At 39.7% G+C, this 23,983-nt stretch overlaps 1 protein-coding gene across 3 annotated transcripts in view; it reads left to right on the top strand.

Annotated features, from left to right (window-relative positions):
* SMAD1 (SMAD family member 1) overlaps window positions 1-23,983 on the top strand; it is a 411,788-nt gene that overhangs the window by 350,974 nt on the left and 36,831 nt on the right. For all 3 annotated transcript variants that reach the window (XM_069105461.1, XM_069105462.1, XM_069105460.1), the window contains one exon: window positions 5,826-6,415. In XM_069105461.1, coding sequence (XP_068961562.1) covers window positions 6,016-6,415 — 400 coding nt within the window. In that variant the 5' untranslated portion in view covers window positions 5,826-6,015. The remainder of the gene's footprint in view (window positions 1-5,825; window positions 6,416-23,983) is intronic.

Consider the following 23,983-nt stretch of genomic DNA (forward strand, 5'->3'; position numbering starts at 1 on the left):
TGTGTGTGTGTGTGTGTGTGTGTGTGTGTGTGTGTGTGTGTGTGTGTATGAAAGAGAGAGAGACATTGAGAGAGAGAACTTTTTCTCTGGATGCAGATCTTCCTTCATAGGACCTTTGTAGTTAATTTGAATATTTATTATAGAATGATTTGGTCAATCAAAGTTGTTCTTAAAACAATATTACTGTTACTGTATGCAACATTCTCTTGGTTCGGTTATTTTTCTCTTCCTTATTTCATGCAAGTCTGTCAGTGTTTTCCTAAGATCATTGAACTCATCATTTCTTACAGCACAGTAGTATTCCATCATGATCATATACCACAACTTGTTCAGTCATTCCCCAATGGACAGGCATCCTCACAATTTCCAGTGCTTTGCCACCACAAAGAGAACTCCTATAAATATTTTAGAATATATAGGTTCTTTTCCTTTTTCCCTAATCATCTTGGGATATAGACCTAGTAGGGGTATTGCTGGGTCAAGGGGTAAATTTGTCAGTTATTAAAACTATGATAGTATAATGAGTCATATCCACATGTATTTCATTTTATGTATCTGCCACTTGCATGATAAATTTCTTAAAAATTTCATAGTTCTCAACCACTTCAGGACCCCTACATTATTTCAGCTAAATTCCTGCCTTCTGCAAGGAGCCTTTCCTTGTCTTCCTTAATCTTGGTGCCTATCATTGATACTACTCCCCAACTTTTCCAGTCTGCATCTTTTTGTGCATAATGGTTTATGGGTTGTCTCCTCATTAGACTGTGAGCACCTCTGGGTCAGGGATTATAGTTTTTTGTTTTGCTTGTTTTTTGGGGTGGGGGTTGGGCTTTTTTTTTTTTGCCTTTCTTTGTATACCCAGTGCTTAATCTAATTCAAAATACTAATAGCTACTTAATAGATGGTAATTGACTGACTGATCGAAAGCTACACAAAGTAAAAAAAAAAAAGTCTATACCCCTAGAGTTCCCATTCTAAAGGGAAGGACAACACACAAAGGATTTATGTACAAACAAAGCCCATAAATGGTAAAAATGAGATAATCTCAGAGGGAAGGCACTGGAATGGGAGGCAGGAAGGGAGAGTGGGGTGGTGGGTAGTGAGAACTTAAATGAGATTTGACGGAAGCCAAGACGGGGAGATGAGGAGAGAGGGCATTCCAGGAATGGAGGACAACTGTTGAAATAGCCCAGAGTGAGGATATGGAGTATCTTGTCTGAGGAGTTGCAAAGAAATACAGTGTTACTGGATTGTAGAATACTTGGACCAGTAGCAAAATGTAAGAAAACTGGAAAGGCACAAGGCAGACAAGTTGTGCAAGGCTCTAAAAGTCCAGTGGAGGATTTTATATTTAATAATGGAGGTAATTGCAGCAGTGGGAGGGAGAATGTAGAATAGTCTGCTTGGGTCCTGCCTCCTCTACAAAGCTTTCTCTTAGCCAATAAATACTTCTGTCTAGGGGAGTGTACCCTGAGGTGTTAGAAACCAAGGAAGAACTAGTTATATGCTTAAAAAATTCTCATAGTATATGTCATTTAAAAAAAACAGTTACAGAAAACAACCTAAATATTCAGCAGGAGGGAGATGGAATAAATTTTGATACATGAATGGAATGGAATAGTATTGTGCCATGAGGACTTAACAAGGATGAGGCATGCCAAAGGAAAAACATTTATGAAACAGTGCAGAGCAGAAAAGGGGCAGAAGCAAAAGCACAGAGATGAGAGATAGTGGAGAAAAAGTAATAGATTCATAGATAAAATGTAACAAGTGGACAAAGAATCCTCCAAGAGATTTAAAGGGTCATAGGGTCACAGTCATAGATCTAGAGCTAGAGAAGACCTTAGAGTTCACTTAAATCCAACCCCTTCCTTTTACAGATGAGAAAACTGAGGCCCAGAGAAGTTCAGTCACTCAAGACCACACATAACAAATGCAGATGATTTGCACCCAGGGCCTCTGGCATCAAATTCAGTATTCCTTTCACTCTATTCCTGCCACCTTACATAATTATGGCTAAAAAAGTTGTGCTGATTTGTATTGAAATGAATAAAATATAAAGTTACTAAATGAGTTTAGTTGGTTGAATTGATGTTCATTGTTAATAAAACTTATCAGTGAAAAGCTTCATCTCCCATTCCTTCTCTTCCTCATTATCATCATTGTTAGCATTATTATTATTAGGTTTTTGGTTTAGCTAGCTTCCTCTTTCAAGGAATAATGCTTTTTAATTCAGTGTTGGAATTTAATTCCAACTCATGCTGCTCAGTGTTGCTTCCTTGGTGTAGGCAAAGGGTTCTTAACTTGAGGTCTGTGAACTTGTTTTTCTTACTAATCTTTTGATATTGTGTTTTAAAATAATTGATTGCCTTTGTAATCCTACATATTTTATTTTTAAACATTTAAAGCCAGTTATTCTGAAAAGAGCCTCTGTAGATTTTATGAGACTGTCAAAGAAGTTCATGACACAAAAGAGGTTAAGAACCCTAGTGTGTATTTGGGGTGGGGGGAGTCAGGAGGAGAATAGTTTCAGGCTCTTTCTATTGGTTACATTCAGACAGTTTATTTACACACTTGTAAGAATATTCTAGGATCCCACCAGCTGTTGTGTGGCAATAAAGTCGGTATTCCAAATGTGTAGTACAGTGATGAGTGGTGTGCTTGTTAAGATTTATTATCTTTGTCATGTAATAGGTAACTGCCTAATTGGACTTAGCATTAGCAAAATGCTCCTGTTATTTTTCACAGCTGAAATAGGGGCCTAAAACTTGTCTTCAATTCAGCAAACACTTCTTAAGTACCTGCTTTGAAATCAGTATCCCCATTCTTTCTGGTACAAAGTTAATTATTTTTTCTTTTTTAAGTCTTACTGGTGGTTTTTTTCCCACAACACAGTCATCTCCAATAGTCTCTGTCCCTCGCTTGAACCTTCTTTTGTAGCAGAAAAAAAACCACCTAAGGAAAGCCTGGTAATTAGGCTGCCAGCAGCCAGAATACGTCACATGCCATACGTGGTCCTTCTCCTCTGCCCACAGTAGGGCTTCATCACTTCATCACCATTTTTGTGTCTTGGATCCCTTGGACAGGCTGGTCGAGCCTATGGAGCCCTTCTCTGGATCATGCAATTATGTTGAAATATACTTATCAAGATATTAAAAGAAAAAGGTCCCCAGACCCTAGGTGAAGACTTCTGATGAACATTTTTCATTATTTGTTCTCCTGATCAAGATTGTCCATTGTAATCTGTTAACTTTTGTTGAGCTGTGTTTTAGTATTAATTTAGTAAGGTTTTGTTTCATTGTGTGTATTTTTCTCCTGGTTTAACTTTCTTGACTCTGCATCAGTTTATACAGGTCTTCTCATGTATCTTTGAATTCCTCATACTCCTCATTCCTTATTGCAATAATATTCATGTTCGTTGTAAGGTTTAGATATAACCAGATCCCTAACCTAATAGAGCTTTCAGTCTGCTTGGAGTGGAGAATGGGGGAAGATATTGATCACCATAAGTGCTGCATTAGAGAGGTACAAAATAAAGTATTCTGTCTTTGGAGGGAGGATGGAGAAGGAGATGGGACACTCAGAACAGAAAAATAATTATTTGCTCTCTAATATGTATCTCAATTACCCATTTGGATGTCATCTGGCTTCCTTGTTGTTCTCTATGCAAAGGGTAAAAATTAAAGTTATTACTGGATGTTAAAACTATCACCAAGTATTACAGGTGACCTTGGGGTGGATAGTATTACAGTGGATAGAATACCAGGCCTGCAGTCAGGAAGACTCATCTTCTTGAGTTCAAATATGGCCTCGAACACTTACTAGCTCTGTGACTGAGCAAGTCATTTCACCCTGTTTGCCTCAATTCCTCATCTGTAAAATGAGCTGGAGGAGGAAATGGCAAACTGCTCTAGTATCTTTGCCAAGAAAACCCAAATGGAGTCATGAAAAGTTGGGCACAACTGAAATTACAACACAAAACCAGATGAAGTTGGACAATCAGTTCATTTCTTTGGTGTCTTCCCCAGTTCTAAAATGGCAAAACCTATTCTGAAAAGATTATGATGATATTAGATAAAGCCCTGTTGAGCCTTTTGTAGCTGGGTCCATAGGAAGTTCCTAATTTCATTGAAAATTCATGGTTTGAATCCAGGCTATTTTTATCTAGTGTCATTTCCTATTCCGGCAGAAATTATTTATAGCCACCAGAATCTTGGGATGGGGGCAGCATATGGATATTAAGTGGGTTAGGCAGAGGAGTTTATGCAGGTAAGGCATCAGAATGTGTAAACCCTAAATTAGTCTATTAACATGAAGTGTTATCACGACTAGTAGACATGGTATGGTGGGAATGTTGAAAATAATTAAAATGGGAAGCAAGGAAAAAGGATATCAGTAATGAAAAGGGTGGGGCCCCTTAGTTTTGAGAGATGACAGGCACTGTTATTTTGTGATGTTAACAAATGAGCCTTGTCCCCTTTCAAACTTTGTACATACTGATTTCATTAGTACTGTCACTATTGACAAAAGATTGGTGGGCAAGACACTTGTTTTTTACCTTAGTTTTTTTGTTCTTTTCTATTTTTACATTATAATCATTTCCAGCTTTGAAAGATAAAGATTAAACTTTTCTATACTTAATATAGAGCTACTATTTTATTTACAATTTTTTGTTTTCTCTCTATATGCATATATATATATGTTCATTTTATTTTGCATTAGTTCAGAATAAAAACAGTAATTTTTTAAAAATGTCATTTCTGAGACATTCCCCCCCCACTCCTGTTGAACCACAGTTATTCACAACTGGCAGTGTATGTAACATTCTATGCCTTTGTGTCTGCCACCTCCTTAATAGGAGGAATGAGTTGTTTGATTATTGTCATCTGGAAACAACGTTGGTCATTGCTTTTAAGCCGAGTTCGATTGCCTTTTGCTAGTTTTTTTCTTTTATATTTGTGTAGCATATTGTACTCCTTGTTCTGTTCACCTTACTGCATCAATTTATATATGTCTTATATTTCTCTGAATTCTTCATTTACCTTGCCCAGTAATATTCTGTAGCATTCATTTCCTTAGCCATTCCTTTTTAAAACTTTTATTCTGAACTTAGGAAATAAAAAAAAGCATTTCCATAATATAGTAGAAATATAGGGGAAAAGATGATTGCACATGAAACTGCAAATCTATTATGTACAACTTGCTATTCCTTTTAAATATATATATATATATATATATTAAAGTTATGTAACTTATTTTCCTTTCCCCACCTTAGAGATGGCTACCATTAAATACAATATGTGCATGTATGTATATATGTATGTATATGTATATATCTATATGTAAACCATTCTGTACATATTTCTTTTTATCAGTTCTCTCTGGATGCAGATAGTGTCTTCCTTCCTAGGTCCTTTGTAGTTAGTTGGGTAATTATAATTGTCTAAATGACTTAGTCATTCAGAGTTGTCCTTAAAATGCTTAGCTATTTCATCATAACTGCTCATTTGCTTTGTTTCCAGTTTTTTGTTTGTTACCACAAAAATTGCTGCTGTGAATAGTTTGTCATATATAATACTTAGCTGATTTTGTTCTCTTTGGATTAAACAGTAGTGATACCAGTGGTTTGAATGCCTTCTCATAATTCTAAATAGCTGAAATGTAAGATTTAATAAAAAGTAGCATCTCAGTATTCTGTGAAAATTTATTTTTTTTGCTCTGTGATCCTTATTTAATTAGCCTGACTTCTGTATTTAGATACCTGTGAGAATATCACCAAAGTACATTTTAAAAACCTGTTTCCCCTTTCCTCTTTTCTCTTCTAGGTCCTGGATTTGGGAAGAAGTCTATCTTGATTTTCTTTGGCACTAGGGATGTCAGTTTCCACCTTTCAGGACTTCAGAAACCTGGTGTGAATAGAGTCCAGCATCTTCTTTGGTCCTTCCCAGGACTTGCTTTCTGGACATTCCAGAACTTGATTTTTCAACATTTCTGGGAACCTTAAAGCATTCCATTATGAACGTGACAAGTTTATTCTCCTTTACCAGCCCAGCTGTGAAGAGGCTTCTGGGTTGGAAACAGGGGGATGAAGAAGAAAAATGGGCAGAGAAGGCTGTCGATGCTCTGGTCAAAAAACTAAAGAAAAAGAAGGGCGCGATGGAGGAATTAGAGAAGGCTCTGAGCTGCCCAGGGCAACCCAGCAACTGTGTCACCATTCCGCGATCACTGGATGGCAGGCTGCAGGTTTCCCACCGTAAGGGGCTGCCACATGTCATTTATTGTCGTGTGTGGCGCTGGCCAGACCTTCAGAGCCACCATGAACTGAAACCACTGGAATGCTGTGAGTTTCCTTTTGGCTCCAAGCAGAAGGAGGTCTGCATCAATCCATACCACTACAAACGTGTCGAAAGCCCTGGTAGGTGAACCCTTCTTACTCGTTCTTTACATATATGTGTACACTCCCCCAAGTGTATTCTTTAGTAGACTAATGATGCTGAAGATTCTGAAATGACCATTTTCCTTTTTTTATTGTTTATTCCTTTTTAAAATCACATGAAAACAGCAAATAATTTTTTGATACTTGGAATTCTCGCTCCTCTTGCCCTCTTCAATATTTCACACAATTAGAAACTGAAACTGGGTCACCTGTTACATAACCCTCTCACCTTTGAAGGAAAAGGATGATGAGAAGATGCCAGTTGTCACTGTGATACCAGGACCTCTAACTTACATGTTTTTCTGGTTTCTAAATTTAACTTTGTATTGTTTTTAGTGTGATTTTTATATAGGCAGCAGCATGTGGTATGAATTCTGAGAAACAAGAGTCCATGCCTATCCCTAGACCCTTAATAATACTCAGAGAGGTAGATCTGAAGTAGAAGTGAAGAAAGAGAGGGTATCCTGGCTTTAAGTTCTTTTAATTTGCAAAGTACCATGCTATGATAGCAGTATGTTTTGGGAAGCTTTTATGGTCATGTAACTTAACAGAGTCTTTGCTAACCACGTTTTTCAGGCATTTTATGTAAAGAATATAGCCAAAGGCCAAGTAATACGCAGGAGAGGCTACTTAATGTTCCACTTTGATTGATGGGGGTGGGCCAGAAAAGACCAAGGAAATCATCCCCATATTCAAAATCCTATGTAAGAATTTTAGTGGGACAAGCATTCATTTGTGGGGATGGAGGAAGTTGATGCATACAGGGTCATTCAATTGCTATACAGTCATTCTAGGAGAATGGGTGGCCTGTCTACTTATGAATACAGATCACCATCTAAATAGGATTGGGGGAAAGGTAGCCCCCAAGAAGGTGTGCCATAGTGATAGGATCTTGTGGTGGTTGTTTGAGGGTAGTTTTTCCTTGGTGGAAGTGGGCAGGAATGATGTAGAGAAGTGACCCCTCCTTGCATATTGTTACCTTGGGTCAAAACCCAGGCTGCCTAATACTCATTTCAACTCCATCTGACTTCTAAAGTTAAAACTATTGTTATTGAAGGGATCCATGAGTAGACAACAGTTTTGAGAAAGACCTGGGGCTTTTATGGTACTGCAAGTTCAGTTTGACCCAATGAATGATGTAACAGCGATGACAACTGCAACAAAGAGATGATTGCAGTCTTAGACCACATTGAGATGACTGCAAGGAATATGGAGATGGTAATCTCACTGTGCTGTGTACTGGTCAGGGCATGTCTAAAATATTGTGTTCTATTCCTGAGTGCCTCATTTTAAGAAGGATTTCGAAAAACTGGACAGGATCCAGAGGATGGTAACTAGGATTGGTAAAGGGTCTTTTTGTCCATTTAATGCAAGAATCAGTTAAAAGAACTGTGCATATTTGCTTTGTGAAAGAGGAAGTGGGGGAAAAGGTGGTATGACTGTCTTAAAGCATTTGAAAAGCAGTCATGCCAAAAAGGGTTTGGGATTGAAGATGGTTCCCCCCCCCCTCCCCTGCCAGCCACCTTGGCTAAATATTTGGTCCCAGAGGACAGAAGTAGAAGAAATAGCTATAGTTTACAAAGGGTCATATTTAGGCTTAATGTCAAGAAAAATTTTGATCAGTTATTTAACTATCTAAGAGTGGAATGCTGTGGGAGCTACTGTGGTCTCTTTGCTGTAAATATTCAAGTAAAAGCCAGGTCACCATTTTGGGTACAGATTGTAGGTGGGGTTCTTCTAGTTAAGGTATTGATGAGACTAGATAGATGTTCTCAGACTTTTTAAACTTAAGGCGTTTGGTGGAAGGAATGGCAGCATACTAAACAGTTGATTTCACAACAAAGGATTCCCAGACTGTATGGCCTTCAAACTCATTACTCAGAACTGGGGGCTCTCTCCTTTCCTCTTCCCCTCCATCCCCTCCCCACCTTCTTTGTTTTCCTCACCAGGACTTGTAGGAGATTATGTGCCTAGATGCCAAGGCAGGAAGAGCAGGCAGCCGACTGCAGTCAGGGGCAGAGACTTTCCAAACTCATGGGGCATCCACTGCCTTTGACAACCCCCCGGTAGCTGAACTGACCAGGTTCTAGGGTAGTCTTGGATTCATAAAGAGAGGAGTAAGTTAAGTCTTTTCCTAGGCCATGTTTCCAGGAGAAAAGCATAGAATTCCAAAATGCTGCTAAACATTGTTCATTTGTGAATACATTGCTGTTAATATAAATCTTAGGTAAGTTTCTGCACAGAACAGCTCCATTATACTTGCCGATGTTTCTGTAAAGGACCTCCTTGGTCTGGTACTGCCTGCTGAATTCCTAAAGAATGAGCCAAGCTCAGGACAAAAATCTGTGTCCAGGAGTTGTGAGCACCTGGGAGAGGCGGAAGAGTCTCTCATGTGGCCCAGTTAAAGTAGTGTGGGGTTTAAGGACAAAGGATTGGGTTTGAATTCCATCTCTGATAGATCCTGCCTATGTGACTTTAGCTAAGTCCCTTAACATCCCTGGGATCAATCTCTTTATCTGTGAAGGCTGCTGGACTGAATAGCCAATGGTCCCTGCAAGCTCTGAATCCAACTTCTTGACCTTTTACTCCAGAAGAGCTGATAAACACAGTCCATTACTAAAACTTCAACTCTTTTACCTCACCTAAAAGTCTAAGGAGTGGTCTTTTCCATCACTCACAGGTTTGAATTCTCTGACTCTTCCCAGTATAGTGAACTTCCTCTCTGAAATTTTCTTGCATTTAAATGACCTGTATGAGATTATTTTTTTTCCCAAGACTTTTTTTTTTTAAAGCAATCGGGGTTAAGTAACTTGCTCAAGGTTACATGACCAGTTATTTCTGGGTGTGGTGCTAAGTATCTGAGCCCGGATTCGATCCCCGGGTCATCCTGACACTGGAGCCGGTGATCTTACTCGCTGAGCCACCTGGCCACCCGTACCAAGACTCTTTTTAATTATTAAAATTGCTTAAATAGCCTTCCCTAGCATTGTGATTCCTTTTTTCTTAAGTACATTATAGGAAAGGGAAGGGGGGAAAGCCCATTTACAAGATTTTTATTTCGAAGCTTAAGTCCTGAGATCTCTATGTTGTCATTTGACTTAGATATGACATTTTGTGGCTGCTTCTGCAGGTCTTTGTAATCTTTGATGACTTTGAGAATAACAAGTCAAATTCCTACATTGCTACATTCCTACATTGCTCACTTTACTCAGACAATCCTGTGACAGTTATTATCCTGCCCATTTTATTGGTGAGGAAACTGAGACTGCCAACTAAGTAGGTTGTCCAATTAGTATCAGTTGTGGCTTGAACTCAGATCTTCTAACCCTAAAATTAGTGCTATGGATACTGTGCCTATAAGCTTGCTATGTTATAGATTTAAAACAGTTGTACATATTTCTAAACCTTTTTGACTTACTCTATTTTCTGTTTTATGATTTTATCTTACATCTCATTCTTTTCCACATCTGTCTTTTTCCTATCAAGCAGTACTTTGTAACAAATATTGTAACAATAAAAGGAGAAAAAAGGCAGTTCAGTAGAAGCTACCAACACATGAAATATGTCTAAAAGTGGGTTCAGAATTCCATACCTAAGGGGTGGCTAGGTGGCGCAGTGAGTAAAGCGCCGGCCCTGGAGTCAGGAGGACCCGAGTTCAGTTCTGGCCTCAGACATTTAACACCCACTCAAAGAAGGGAGGCATTTTCTCAACGTGTGTGTGTGTGTGTGTGTGAGAGAGAGAGAGAGAGATCATGCATCTCAGAATAAAAGGAGGGTGTGGGGGAATTAGGAAGCCCCAGACTAACCTGAGATTTATAATACAGATCGTAGATTTTTCATACTTAAGTTCTTTTCATCTCTTTTCAGAGTTGGATTATTTCCTGACACCAGGCTGTGATGAGTTGGCATTCACCTGCAGGTTGTAGTGAGGAGAAATCCCAACTTTTCAGGAAGTGGGTGGGCTTCCTTAGCACTGGAACACTTTCATTACTGGGGGGACAGAAGATGCTGTTGCAAATCTAGCAAAGGTAGGACAGAAGTCACTTCTGGGTAGTTAAGGAGAACCTTCTGAAGTCTCGTTTGGGCTCCAGAAAAGGTTCAAGTTAAGGGATTAGAGTTAAGACCAGCCTGTTGGGAGGCTTAATTTCCTTATTTGTAAAACGGGGATAATAAAACTTTCATTCTTAAGCTTTCTGGCTTTTTTGTGAGGAAAGTGCTTTGTAAACATAATGTAGAAATGTATGAAAACCAATAAGCCAGCTAGTTTTGCTATCTGTTCATCAGTGCCAGCTTTGCTCTTTACTATCTATGATTGTAGTTAAATCACTTTAGGGCCTCTCTGACCCTCGTCTTCTTTATCTATAAAATGAGGAAGCTAGAATGGGTGACTTCTAAAGTTCATAAATCTGTAATCTTTCAGATAGTGTTATAGAATGTGTGGGATGGTTAAACCTTATGTCTTATCAGGCATTGACTAAGATGTTTTATTCAGGGCTTGAATTTTATGGCTAAAACCCTCACCACCATTATGTCCCCCTTCAATAAAGGGGATTTAGTAGTAGGAGGGAAAAACAACCTGTTTAGCTCTTTACTATTTGGAAAGTCAGTTCACTTGCTGTCTACTGCTTTAAACAGTGGTCTGATGGAGATCTCTTGCCATTTGGTCTTTCTTGGCATTCTCCACAAGGCCTATGAAAATTAAATAGTCTTCTCCAGCCTCCAACTTAACTGGAAAGGCTGTGTTAAACCCCTGAAGCTTGATATAGTTCTGTTAGCCTTGGATGTTACAGCCAGATTAGCTTGTATATTAGTACATGGGTGATACATTGTCAGGAGCCAGTGGACTGAGAGACAGGAGAGTAGGAAAAGACCCTGGATTCTAGTTGCAGCTCAACTGAATTCAACATTTACTTATTGAAAGAAGAAAATGGTAAAATGAGGTGGAGAATGCTGGATTCATAGTAAAAGGACTGGGATTCAAATCATTCCCTTGCCACTTAGTACTTCTGTGACACTGGGTATTGTTCAGTGGTGTCTGACTCTTTATTACCCATTTGGGGTTTTCTTGGCAAAGATGCTGCAGTGGTCTGTCATTTCCTTCTCCAGCTCATTTTACAGGTGAGAATACTGAGGCAAACAACGTTAAGTGACTTGCTCAGGGTCACTCAGCTAGTAAATGTCTGAAGGCGGATTTAATCCTAGGAAGATGAGTCTTCCTTACTCCAGGCCTGGCGCTATATTCACTGCACTAACCTAGCTTCTCACGGCACTGGATGTCACCCAGAATCAGTGTGCCTTAGTTTCTCTTCTCTGCAGTAAGGAGATTAGATGAGATTATTTCTGGGGTCCCTTCCCACTCTGAATCCTTGTTCCTATTAAGTCCCTACAGGGTACGAAGCAGTGTACAGTAATAGAAGGGCACCATTTATGAGTGAGTTTCTCTTCTTTGGGTCTAGGTTTCTTCAGCTCTGAAGTGGGTTGCTTGGATCAGATGTTCACTTAAGGTCTCTTTCCTTAGCACACTTGATGCTTCTCTTGAATTACAAATGTGTAGTTCATAGAGTGTTTTTAATTGAACTGTAATCCACACAAATCAGCATGTTTACCTGTTAGCCAAATGTAAGAACTGAAGCCATTTGGATATCATTTTACCTTAGAACTACGTGTGCATTACATAGACTTGATATCTTGGTAAAATCATTCAGAGGTAATACTCTAGAAAAATTGTAATAAGTGCCTGAGGTGTGTTGGTCATCTACCATGCCAGGACACGGGGAGAGAATGCAGGTATTAGTCCTTGCCTTCAAGGAGTTTATATTTAATGAGAAGAAACACGTCACAAATAAGTAAATACAAATGTGCGTGCAAAATCGCTGTGTGGAAAGGGCGATCATTAATGTAGGAGGGAGCTTATGAGCTGAGTTTTGAGTGGAGCTAGGCATCCCAGAAGGCAGAGGTGAGAGCATTCCGGCATACAGGATGCTGGCCTGTGCCAAGGCATTCACCGGGGCAATGGATAGAATGGCATGTAAAGGGACCAGTTTGGCCTGAATGTCTAGCATGATAGAGAGCCATGTGGTAGTTGTCTGGAAGCTAGGTTGCAAAGGACTTGAAATACCAGAGTTTTTCATTTCTTTCTAAAGCCAGTCAGGATCTTCCAAAGTGTTCTTTAGGAATATCAATTTTGCAGCTGTGTGGAGGATGGGTGGGAGTTGAATTGAGAAGTTAAAGTGATAAATTACTGGAAAATACTTTTGAGGAAGAGACATTAGAACATTTCAGCCCCACATTTTTTATTAATGGAGAAACTGACATCTGTAGAGGTGAAGGGAGTCATTCATTCAGCACCTACTATGAGCAAAGTATTGAATTAATGACAGTGAGATTTCAAGAGCCTGACATCTGTCTCATGCTTCTTACACCAGGCTATGTTGATGTGTCCATGGAAGTGTAAGGTTCTGTGCAGAAATATCTCTGTCACTCACAGTATCAGCAAATTAACTGATAGCATAGATTTTATAGTTGTTGGGACATCAGAGGCCGCCTAGTCCAGCCTCTCCCTCATTTTATAGATCAGATACCTAAGGCTCAGAACAGCTAGGTGACAACAGTCTGGAGAACTCTGGACCCAGAGTCAGAAAGAGCCGAGTTCAAATCCAATCTCAGATACTTACTTAGCTATGTGATTCTGAGTTCTGATTCTTCCACTTACTCCCTTGGTAACCTTGGGCAAGTCACCTAACCGCCTCTCTACCTCATTTTCCTTGTCTGTAAAATGGGGATTAAAATAGCATTGTTATTATTATTATTAATGTTAATATAATAAATGTCAAAGTGAATTGTCTAAACTAAGGTCACACAGTAAAAGAGGTAAACTCAGGACTCCTAAGACAGCTGTTCTTTCTACTGTATCACTCATGCCCGATCTAGAGCCACAGGGGGCTCAGAAGCCAGCTGGTCAAGCCTCATTTTGTGGAGGTGATGTGACTGGCCCAGGATCACTTCCGTTTGCACCCAGCCCTGTGGGGAGGAGTCAGCTTTTCTGAATTTTACTAGGCTTGGCCTCCCATGACAAAGAGTCCCTAGGCTCTTACTTGAAAACTTTTCATCTTTGTAGGACTTGCCAGGGCTTGTGTTACTGTACTGGCAGAACTTTTGATAACCCAGGACTCTCTCTGTGCGGCCAAGTGGTAGTGGAAGGCTAAGGCTATACCAGATCATGTACTTCAATGACTATTTTATCACTATAAGATTGATGGAAGAGAGTTTTGGTCAGTGAATATCAAAATGTGTCTAGTTCTATCTTCGTCTCCTTGGGATGTGGAGCTTTGGGAGTGCTGGGGAAAGTCTTCAAGTGCCATGAGAAGTCTCTGGTGTCATCCTGACTTTTTTCTTGATTTGCTCCACTCAAAAAATTTTTAAAGAGGCTTTTAATAAAAGCACAGTAGGCTGAATGTTTTATATCTGAATTGGAGGGCATCAGACTCTATAAATTCTCTTCGAGGCAGGTGGCTTTCACTTTAACTTTATTAAATTTATAGCTCCTCACACATTTCTCTAATGCTTTGGACCATTGGACAGCTGAGAAATCTACCCCCAAACCACTTCTTGATCACAGTCTCTAGTTACACTTTATTAAGGTCTATTCTTTATACTTTGTCATCATCGTCATTTTTAAAAAGGAGGCATAGAATCATGCTTGTTGGAGCTAGAAGGAGCATAGCATCATTGATTTGAAGCTGGAAAAGTACCTTGGAGGTCAGCTAGTCTAACCCTCCTTTTTAAAAGTCAGGAGCCTGACCCTGAGAGATACAAAGTGACTTGTTTTAGGTCAGATGTTTGTGTTAGAACCAGGACCAGAAGTCAGATCTTCTAAGACCTTCCACTGCTTTTTCTGCTGTATCATGTTTCCTTAAAGCCATTTTGGTTTATGAATTCTAATAAATATTAAGTGCCTACTGTTTGCCAGGCACTGTGCTTAGCACTGGTATACAAAAAAAGGGAAAAGACAGTGCCTGCTTTCGAAGAACTCACAGTTCAGTGGGGGAGACAACATGTAAATAACTACGCACCAACAGGCTTTTTACAGGATAAATTGGAAATAATCATCAGAGGGAAAGCACTAGAGTTAAGGATATTAGGGAAGGAATCTCTATAAAAGGTGATCTTTTAGTTAGGAATTGAAGCAAGCCCAAGGAACCAGGGCAAAGATGCAGAAGGAGAACATTCTAAGCATGGGAAACAGCCAATGAAAGTGCTTGGAGTCAGGCAATGGAGTGTCTTGTGTGGGGAACAACAAGAAGGTTATTATCACTGGATCTCACAGTCGGGTAGGGGGTATAAGGAAGACTAGAAATGTGAGGGAAGGCAGGTTATGAAGGCTTTGAACATGAAACGGGATTTTGCATTTAATCATGGAGGTAACAGGGAACTATAGGCATTTATTGAGAAAAAGAAATCAAATTTCATCTAAACTGATGACTGAAAATGTGGTTTGAAGTCTCTGACCATTTGGTAGCTCACCATCTTGGAAAGGTGGGAGAGGATCTGATTCACATCATTATCTCTGAAACTCAATTTGAGATCATGAATATCTCCAGAAGACATTATTTCCCCTTTCTGTCTGTGGAAATATCCTAAAAGAGAGGAAAGATGTTAGCCAGTAGCTTTCAGGCTAAGGGACATGAATTTTACTGAGTATCAACATTAGAAGTATTCTTAGCTAACCTGATGAAGTACATTCCTTTTCATTAATTCCATTCTTGGTAAATGCAGTGCAAGACAACACTTTAGAATATGTCCATCTTCTATTCAGATATTTTGCTTATGGTGCTGCTCTTCTGAGATACTGTTGTGAGATCAAAAAGTTGAAGGTAGGACCTTTTTACACATATGTTAGGGATTTTTCCTTTTCATTGCTAGAATTATTTAATAGGAGCCATCCTACTCATCATATTCCCTGGATAGAAGAATGGCATTGCAGTTGCAGCCCAGTGGTCATCATTTTGGTGTAGTGTTTGTCCGTGGTTAGGTTGTGCTCACTGTGATATATCATAGCGTCCACTCTGTCGAACATGCATTTGAATGTTCAGCTTACGTAATAGGTTCTTCTCCAGGATCACTGCTAACATGTAATGAGATTCAGGATTAAGCAGATACTAATCTGCTCTACCAGAGTGGTAGCAGATACCAGAAATTGAATTGCTTTTGTTCATGGGGAAGCTAATCTTTTACTATATTCATTGTAATTCCACTACAGTGGTCCTAAGGAGGAATCAAAATGTCGTGTGTGTGTGTGTGTGTGTGTGTGTGTGTGTGTGTGTGTGATGCAAAGCCTCTTCAGCTTTCTCTTTTGTTTGGTTTTTATTTTTCTTTTTTTTCCCCCAAATTTTATTTTTGACCCAAACGCCAGAACACAGAGAATAGACAAAAGAAACAAAAACATACAAAAACTTAAAATATTGGAACTTAAATACAAAGTTAGAAAGAAATAAAAGCATGTCATGTGCAGAGCAGAACATGAGAGGATTCAAAATATATAAGAGATTTTCATTTCATGAAAGCCTATATGATAAATAATATTCATTGCGTTGAAAATTGTCCATCTTTTCTTTGCTTCTTTGTGAGTTTTCTTTTGTTCTGATGTGCACTTTTTTACTTTGTTCTTTTTTCCTCTTCCCCCAAACCTCCTCCCAGAAGGCCACAATAAAATTTAAATACGTTTCTCTATAGCTATAAACATATACATACCCTCCCCCACCCCCTATTTTTTTTTTTTTTCTTACTTGACTTCTTTCCTTCAGGTTAAGAATTATACTAATAGGCAGGAAAGGAGCTGGGTATTTCTGGTATTTCCTGAACGGTTTAAAAGTAAACCCACCCTTGCCAATTCAAATGTCAGGAAGACCTGAAGACTACCAATGAATCTTGGAAAAGCATATTGTGGGTTCTTTTTAGTATGAAAACTCTATCACTTTAGAGCTAGAAGGGGACCTTAGATGGCATCTGGTCTTCATCTTACGGATGAAGAACTGAGGCCTAATAAGGTAACTTGGCCAGTATCATACACCTAAGTGGGAATCCCATACTCTTGTCCATAAGACTGATTTTTCCAAAGCATTGTGAGATGTGTCTGTGGCATGTAGAGGAGGGATGGGTTAGTTTGTGGCTCTCTTTCTAATACTAGAGAAAGAGGAGTAGATTATCTAAAGTAATCAAGGAATACCTGAAGGGTCCCCTTGCCCCCAAAATGTTTTTCTGCAGTTCTGACATTTGGAAGGTAATTCTGTGTAGCATCTTACCGTATTTTAAACAATATTTCTCCTCCCCCCTGCCAGCCTTTTTTTTTTTTTACATCTCTGTATGATTTATTCTACCTAGTTAAACCTGTTTTCCTCACTGGATCTTGGGATGTAAGCTGGAAGAGCTCATAGAGGTCATTCTCCAGAGAAGGAAGCAGGCCCAGATGGGTATAGGTGACCGCATGAATCTTGAGCTAGGGTTCAAATCGACATCCTCTGTCTGTTTTCTGCAAAGGGTTGAGAAACTCAGCTTGAGATTATGAATATCCCCAGAAGATATTATTTCCCCTTTATCTGTGGGAATATCCTAAGAGAGAGGATAAACGTAGCTAGTGGCTTTCAGGCTAAGGAAGGAAGCAGGGAAGGTTTGGGAGGGCAAGCCTGTACCTGGGTGAGCTTCTCTGGACAGCTTTGGGACAGCATGAAAGCACTAGGTCGTTTTGTGGGCAGGATGTAAGCGTTGGGAAGATAACAAAGGAGGAGGAGTTTGCCAGAGTTCCTTTGCAGTTTTCCCCAGTACTCCCTTTTTAATCAGCCTGGGCTCTTCCACTTCAACAGCTGCCTCTTCTCTCTACCCCTCTTGCAAGATTTCCCTCTTCCTAAGACCTTTAGGACTATTCCTTAAAGAATAGCTCACTATTTTGAGGATGCTCCTTCAGTGACTTTTCCATGTGACTTATTTTACTGAAAGCACAGTGTTTTGTGTAGTGTAAAGCCACTAGCCTGGGAATTTGGAGCATTGAATTCTAGTATCTGCTCTGTTCATCGTTGTCTGGGGGACTTTGGGCAAATCACTAAATCTCTCTGGACCTCAGGATCCTCATTGTAATAATGGAGGAGTCAGTGAACGGCTCACCACCTAAGCTCTGAACTCTCAGATATCTGATTGAAGTCCTGTTCTGAATGGGTACGAAGCTGCTTGGATCCAGGACGGGCATGTTTTCAGTTTTCTCATCTGTAAAAAAAATCTGTGGGCTGAGCTTCCCTTTCTAGAGCTCTAATCCAAATATAAATGGTCTGACCAGGAATATTGATCATACTTACAAAGGGAGATAAAGTTTACAATGATGCTGTGTCATTTCCAAATGTGTATACACATACACACACATCTAAAGTTGTACAATCAGCCTTTGCTTGAGAATTTTCAAGCCCAGAAATAATTTTGGCGTGAACCCCAATTTGTCATGAGCTGTCTTCTAGGCTACTGTGTTTTGGAGCAATCCTAGGGGTACATGGTATTCAAAGTAAAGCTAAAGGATGAACATGTCACACACAGCTTTCAGAATTGGGGTACCAGTGGTTTTAGGTTTCATAAAACCTTTTATGAAGGATTAATGACATGAGTTTTTCTGTACTCTTCTGCTTAAATTTCTGTTTTGCCTTCAATTATACTTCCTGTTTTATTCTTGGGTCTCAATAGCAGCTCCTGCAGTTTTTAACTGAAGACAGTATCCTCTCTGCTCATCTTAGAAGCTTTCTTCGGGGATGGTATTGTTCCTGACAGTGCTATTTAAATAAAATGGTAAAATGTTAAGTAGCAGCTGTGGGTAAAATGCTGTTGAAATATGTAACCTTTGGCCAGCTGGCTTTTGAATGGGGGAAAAGAACAGCTGTTTAGAAACATCAGATGTTTTGTCATGAATAAATCTCAGTGCTGTCAATCTTGGTGATACAGTTAAAGTCCCCACATGAAGAGTAAGGACGTGTTATCTTGTCTTCTCCAGCTTCTTGAGATCTAAATTCACCCTGCTGAGTAGAATGCGAAAGAGAACATTCCTGTTGAGCATGAGCTCAAAGTCGTCTCCACTGGTGGCTCTGCCACTTGGGATCCATAGGGTCGTCATGGACTCGTAGAGCTCACTTTTCTTCTTTCATGTCTTCATGTTAGATGAAGAAACTGAGGCTCAAGTAGTGTCAGAAGTGGAATTTGAACCTATTGACTCTGGAACCAGTGCTCTTTTTACTGTATTATGTTAGAGTTGTCAAATGTCAGAGCCAGAAGGTCTTCCTGTTGCTCATCTATTCTGCCCCTCTCACTTAACAGAGAAGGGAATATACCTTTAGTTAGCATCTGCTATGTGCCAGGCACTGTACTGAGCCCTTTACAAATATTACCTCATTTGATAGTATTTATAATAGAAGGAAACTGAAACCAGAGGGGGTTGAAGGTTGCAGGGCTCCTGGCAGCGTTGGAACTAAACCCCGCAGCACTCGCTTCCCAATTCGGTGTTTTTTCCTTTACCTTCTCCAGTCTTCCTGCCTGCCCTACCCTCTACCCCCAGTTTCACTGAATACTCACATTGAAGAGAGATTTGGAAAAATCATTGTCTTACACTGGGCAGTGTGTGTCCTAGAGAAACACCTAATCCTTAAGGCAGTTTGACCAGAAGCAGCCTGACTCATCTCAGTGAGTCAAGGTCCTTGGACTGTGGGGTAAGAGTTGGCTTTGGATGTTCTCACCTGGCCTTTTGACTGCAATTCTCATCAGGAGCCCGCCTTCCTTTTGGGCCCATGCAGACTGACATGCAGGAGGAGTGGCTCTGCTTCTTCACTAATTGGCACAGCAGGGGTTAGAGATTTCTTATCTTTGGTACCTTTGAGGGATAAGTTTGGGATACATGGTACTTTTTTTTTTTAACTTCAGGGGCTCTTACATTTTTTTGTGTGTGAATTACAGACTCCCCTCCCCTCCTTGGACATCTAGGTGGCACAGTAGAGAGATCATTGGGCCAGGAGCCAGGAAGATTCATCCTCCTCAGTACAAGTCACTTCTCTGTTTGCCTTAGTTTCCTTATCTGTAAAATGAGCTGGAGAAGGAAATGGCAAGCCACTCTGGTATTTCTGCTAAGAAAACCCCCAAATGGGGTCATGACAGGTCAGACATGACTGAGAAACAACTGAACAACAACAGTGTTGGACCCCTTTGGCAGCCTGAGTTCTGTGGATCCCTTTCAATAATGTTTTCAAATGCATAAAATAAAGTAGAATTTTAAAAGAAGCCAAACTAAAATGGAAATGTTTGACATGATTGCATATTTATGAGCTATATTGGATCACTTACCATCTCAGGGAAGGGGCAGGGGAAGGAGGGAGGGAGGGATAGAATTTAAAACTCAAAATTTTAAAGAAAATGTTGAAAAACTTGTTTTAACATGTAATTGGGGGGAAATAAAATAATTGTTTTTTAAAAAAGGAACTGAAATACAAAATTAATTAAGATACAATTATGAAAATAAGGGTGGGAACAAATTTTTAGATCCTAGTTTAAGAACACCTATCTTAGAGGGTCCATTAATTTTTCATATTTTCCAGTGAGGATTGCCTTCCATTTAGTAAGTAGCAGAAGAGTAGTATGAGGCTTTGACTACATAGAGTCCCCTGATGTTGGGAAACATCATGATGTTTCCATGATGTTGGGAAGAAATACTGAAAACTTGGGTGAAAATGCAGGCATTATTAAACAATTTGATTATTCTGCCTGTTTTTTTTTATCACATATAGTCCATATTGATGAATTTATAATCAATAAATAAGGACTCCAGGAATAGTAACTCAGTTCAGTCATTGAAAACAGTGTTACTGGACAATTAGGTGGCGCAGTGAATAGAGCACCAGCCCTGGAGTCAGGAGGACCTGAGTTCAAATCCGGCCTCAGACACTTGACACTTAACTAGCTGTGTGACTTTGGGCAAGTCACTTAACCCCAATTGCCTTGCCTTCCCCCCTCCAAAAAAAAAAGAAAGAAGAAAACAGTATTATGGACTTTTAGCCTCTTAATGGAGAGGTGGCAGAAATTACATGGAGGAAGAGGCATTCACTTTCACATGTGCTCTGTGGATTGTTTGTTTTGCTTGATTGTTAATGTAGAAATCTACCATGTTAAGCTTTTTAAAAATATATATCAGTGTTCACCTGGTAGGACAAACACTGCCCTTCTTGTTTGTGTCCCTGTGTGATCTTCCTTCTGTGCTGTTTGTATTTTATGTGGTTCATTGGAGTTCTAGCTTCTCTCTCACTCTATCACCCTCCCCCAGTCAAACTTTCTAACAGACAATTTTTTTTTCTTTTTGGAGGGGGGAAGGCAGAGCAACTGGGGTTAAGTGACTTGCCCAAGGTCATGTGGCTAGTAAGTGTTAAGTGTCTGAGGCCAAATTTGAACTCAGGTCCTCCAGACTCCAGGGCTGGTGCTCTATTCACTGTGCCACCTAGCTGCCCCAGACAATTTATTTTTTAAAAAAATAACTTTCTATTAATGTCTTAATCACAGAAAATTTGCCTTCCTATGTAACAGATAATATTCTTAAAGACAAAAAAGAGAAATAATTAGCAAAACTGATCAATAAACAAAAAAATTCTGAAAATATGTGCAATTTTCCACTCTCTTGGACTTCTCACATCTGCAGGCTGGGGTGGGCGCGCTTCTATCTTCTCATATCTCTAATTTGTAGCTTGGTACTTTGTAATTTTGAACATTCACTCTGTGTGTATGTACGTGTGTATACATGTGTGTACGTGTATATGCACACGTATGTTGGGCGATTCCATTTACATTGTTGTAAATTACTGTGTATATTGATAGATAAATTCTTGGTGTGGAGTTCAGCTATTTTTGTAAAATGACTGAATATTTCCTGCTTTGCCTGTGCAAAAGGACATGATTTCTGAATTTTTTGAGGCCTTTTTTTCATCTCTGTGATTATGCTTTCTCATCCTCATCCCCATAGCAGTACATTTACTCCCAACTACCAGTTCAAGGTTTTAATCACCCATCTTCATAGAGAATTATGCCTTTTCTCTTCTGGCTATCAGATGGATTCCCATATGTGCTTGGAAATCTCTGACCCTGGAATCAGGGGGCCTGGGGTTCAAATCATACCCCTTTCACTCCCTCCCTGTGTAACCTTGCAGTTGTGCTCTCTCTGGTTCAGTTTCCTCATCTGTAAAATGAGGCTGGGGGCCAGGTGACCTCTGAGGTCTCCTTGTCTGTGTTTGTATTACTTTTTATTTTATTGGACTTAAGACGCAGAACAAAGTAAGAAGGAAAGAGAAATGTCATTCCTGCTTTGCTCCCCAATCTTTCTCTATTCAGAGCTTTAATGGAGCTGCGATCATATTGGTGTATTACTGGTAGCAGTGTAGATCACAGTCCATGTTATGTCTTGCCTACATCCTGCTGTAATTCCCCCCATTCCAGGAGGTTCCCCCAAATATCTGAGGGTCTTCCTTGCGTGCTGTAACCTAGGGAAACCAAGGGAACATGTGGGTACTACCTCACCCCCTTTTGGCTTTAGCATGAATTTTGCTTTCTTACTATTTGCCTTCGGTCTCAAAAAGTTACTATTTGATCAAAACTGTAATTTTTCTTTGTTTTATTGATGCAGTGTTTTTATGTTACAGTCATTCCTGGATATAATCTCCACCTTCCCACCCCCCAGTTAGCCTTCCCTTGTAACAAAAGCAGTTACATAAAGCCAAGAGATATAGTAGCTACATCTGCAAAATTTCCCTATTCCCAATACCCCCTCCCCTCTTTCTCTCTTTAAAACCAAGATGCTCTGCTGTATTTTATTGTTATTTCAGTTTAAAATGTAATTATTACATGTATTCTCTTCATTCTACATCAGTTCCTAAAAGTTTTCCTGTGTTTTTCTGAATTTCTCATGATACTGCAATCATATTACGTTAAATTCATTTGCGACAGTTTATTCTGCCTTTCTCCAGTTAATGAGTATTCACTTTATTAATTATTTTTTTTGCTACCACAAAAGTGCTGTTATTACTATTGGGGGATATTGTGTCTCTGATCTCTTTGGAGGTATATGCCCAGTGGTGGGTAGATAGGATCATTGGGTCTGTAAGTTTTTTCCCCCAATATAAAAATCACTTAATGACAGTTTGAAATGCCTAAGCTATAATACTCTAGTAGTTTTAAAATAAAGAATGCTGAGATTCTTCAAAACTGAAAAGCAACTTTAGAGCTATCACTCCTCATTTAAAAGATGAGGAAACAGAAAGTGAAGCCATGTGGATAGTAAGTGATTGATAGAGCTGGGACTCTCATCTCTTTCCTCCGACTCCAAATCCAGCCCTCTTCCCGCTCTGCCACATGATTTAAAATGTACTCTAGAAGGTGCGGCCCTTTTCAGCTGACATGTGTAGGTCCATCTTGTCGAGGGAGAGCAGGCAATAGGACTCTCTCCAATTCCACTCTACTCATTTTGTCCTATTGGATCCTCATGACAGCCCTGTGAAAAGGGTGCATTTGTTTCCCATTTTAAAGATGAGGAAACTAAGTCTGAGAGAAATCAAGTGACTTTCTCAGGGCAACAGAGCTAGTAAGTTTTATGAGACTCCTTGCTTCTGTTCTTGTCGGTGTTGAGGGAGCCTCCATGGTACCACCCATTGCCGGATGGTGAGTTGTGAGCACTGGGGTTCGGTGCCCACTTTATATTTTTTCAACACACCTTCATGGTGTTCCAGAGACACGTGAAATAGCAAGAGGAGGGGATTGGGGGGCATAGATTTGGGATCTATGGGAGCATAGATTTAAACCTGGGAAGGATCTTAGAGATTATTTAGTTTAGCACCTTCATATCACAGATGATGAAACCAAGGTTCTGATAGTGGCAAGATGATCTGTCCAAGCTCACATGGGTAGTGTGGACCAGTAGGAGTAAAGTCCATATTACATTTCAAATTCCTGTTCTTTCACTTGATACCTCTTTTTGTGACTTTGGGGCAAGTCACTTATCCTTTCTGGGCCCAGGTTACACCATAGATGTATATCTGAAAGGGCCCTCAGGTCATCTAGTCCAAATTCCTCCTTTTTGCAGAGTAGGAAACTGAGGCCCAGAAAGGTTAAGTGAGATATCCAAAGTCCTAGAAGTAATAGACAGTATAACAAAGATTAAAAGTAGCTGTCATTTCTAGAGCACTTTAAGGTTTATAAAGCATTTTATAAATATTATTTCATTTGGCAGGTGAGGGAGGGAGTAAGCATTTATAGAACTCCTTTTTATATACTAGGCACTAAGCTAAAGTGTTTTACAGTTATTATCTCGTTTGATCCTCACAAGAATACTGGGAGACACCTATCTATTATTAACTCCATTGTACAGGTGAGGGACAGGGTAAGCATTTACATAGCTCCTACTGTTTGCCCAGTATGCTCACGTGGTACAGTGGATAGAGCACTGGGCCTGGAGGCAGAAAGACCTGAGTTCAAATGTGACCAGACACTTACTAG

The sequence above is a fragment of the Petaurus breviceps genome, unplaced genomic scaffold, assembly GCF_028583685.1.
Source record: "Petaurus breviceps papuanus isolate PSGF00001 unplaced genomic scaffold, PetGlider_PUasm1.0 76, whole genome shotgun sequence".
NCBI lineage: Eukaryota > Metazoa > Chordata > Mammalia > Diprotodontia > Petauridae > Petaurus > Petaurus breviceps.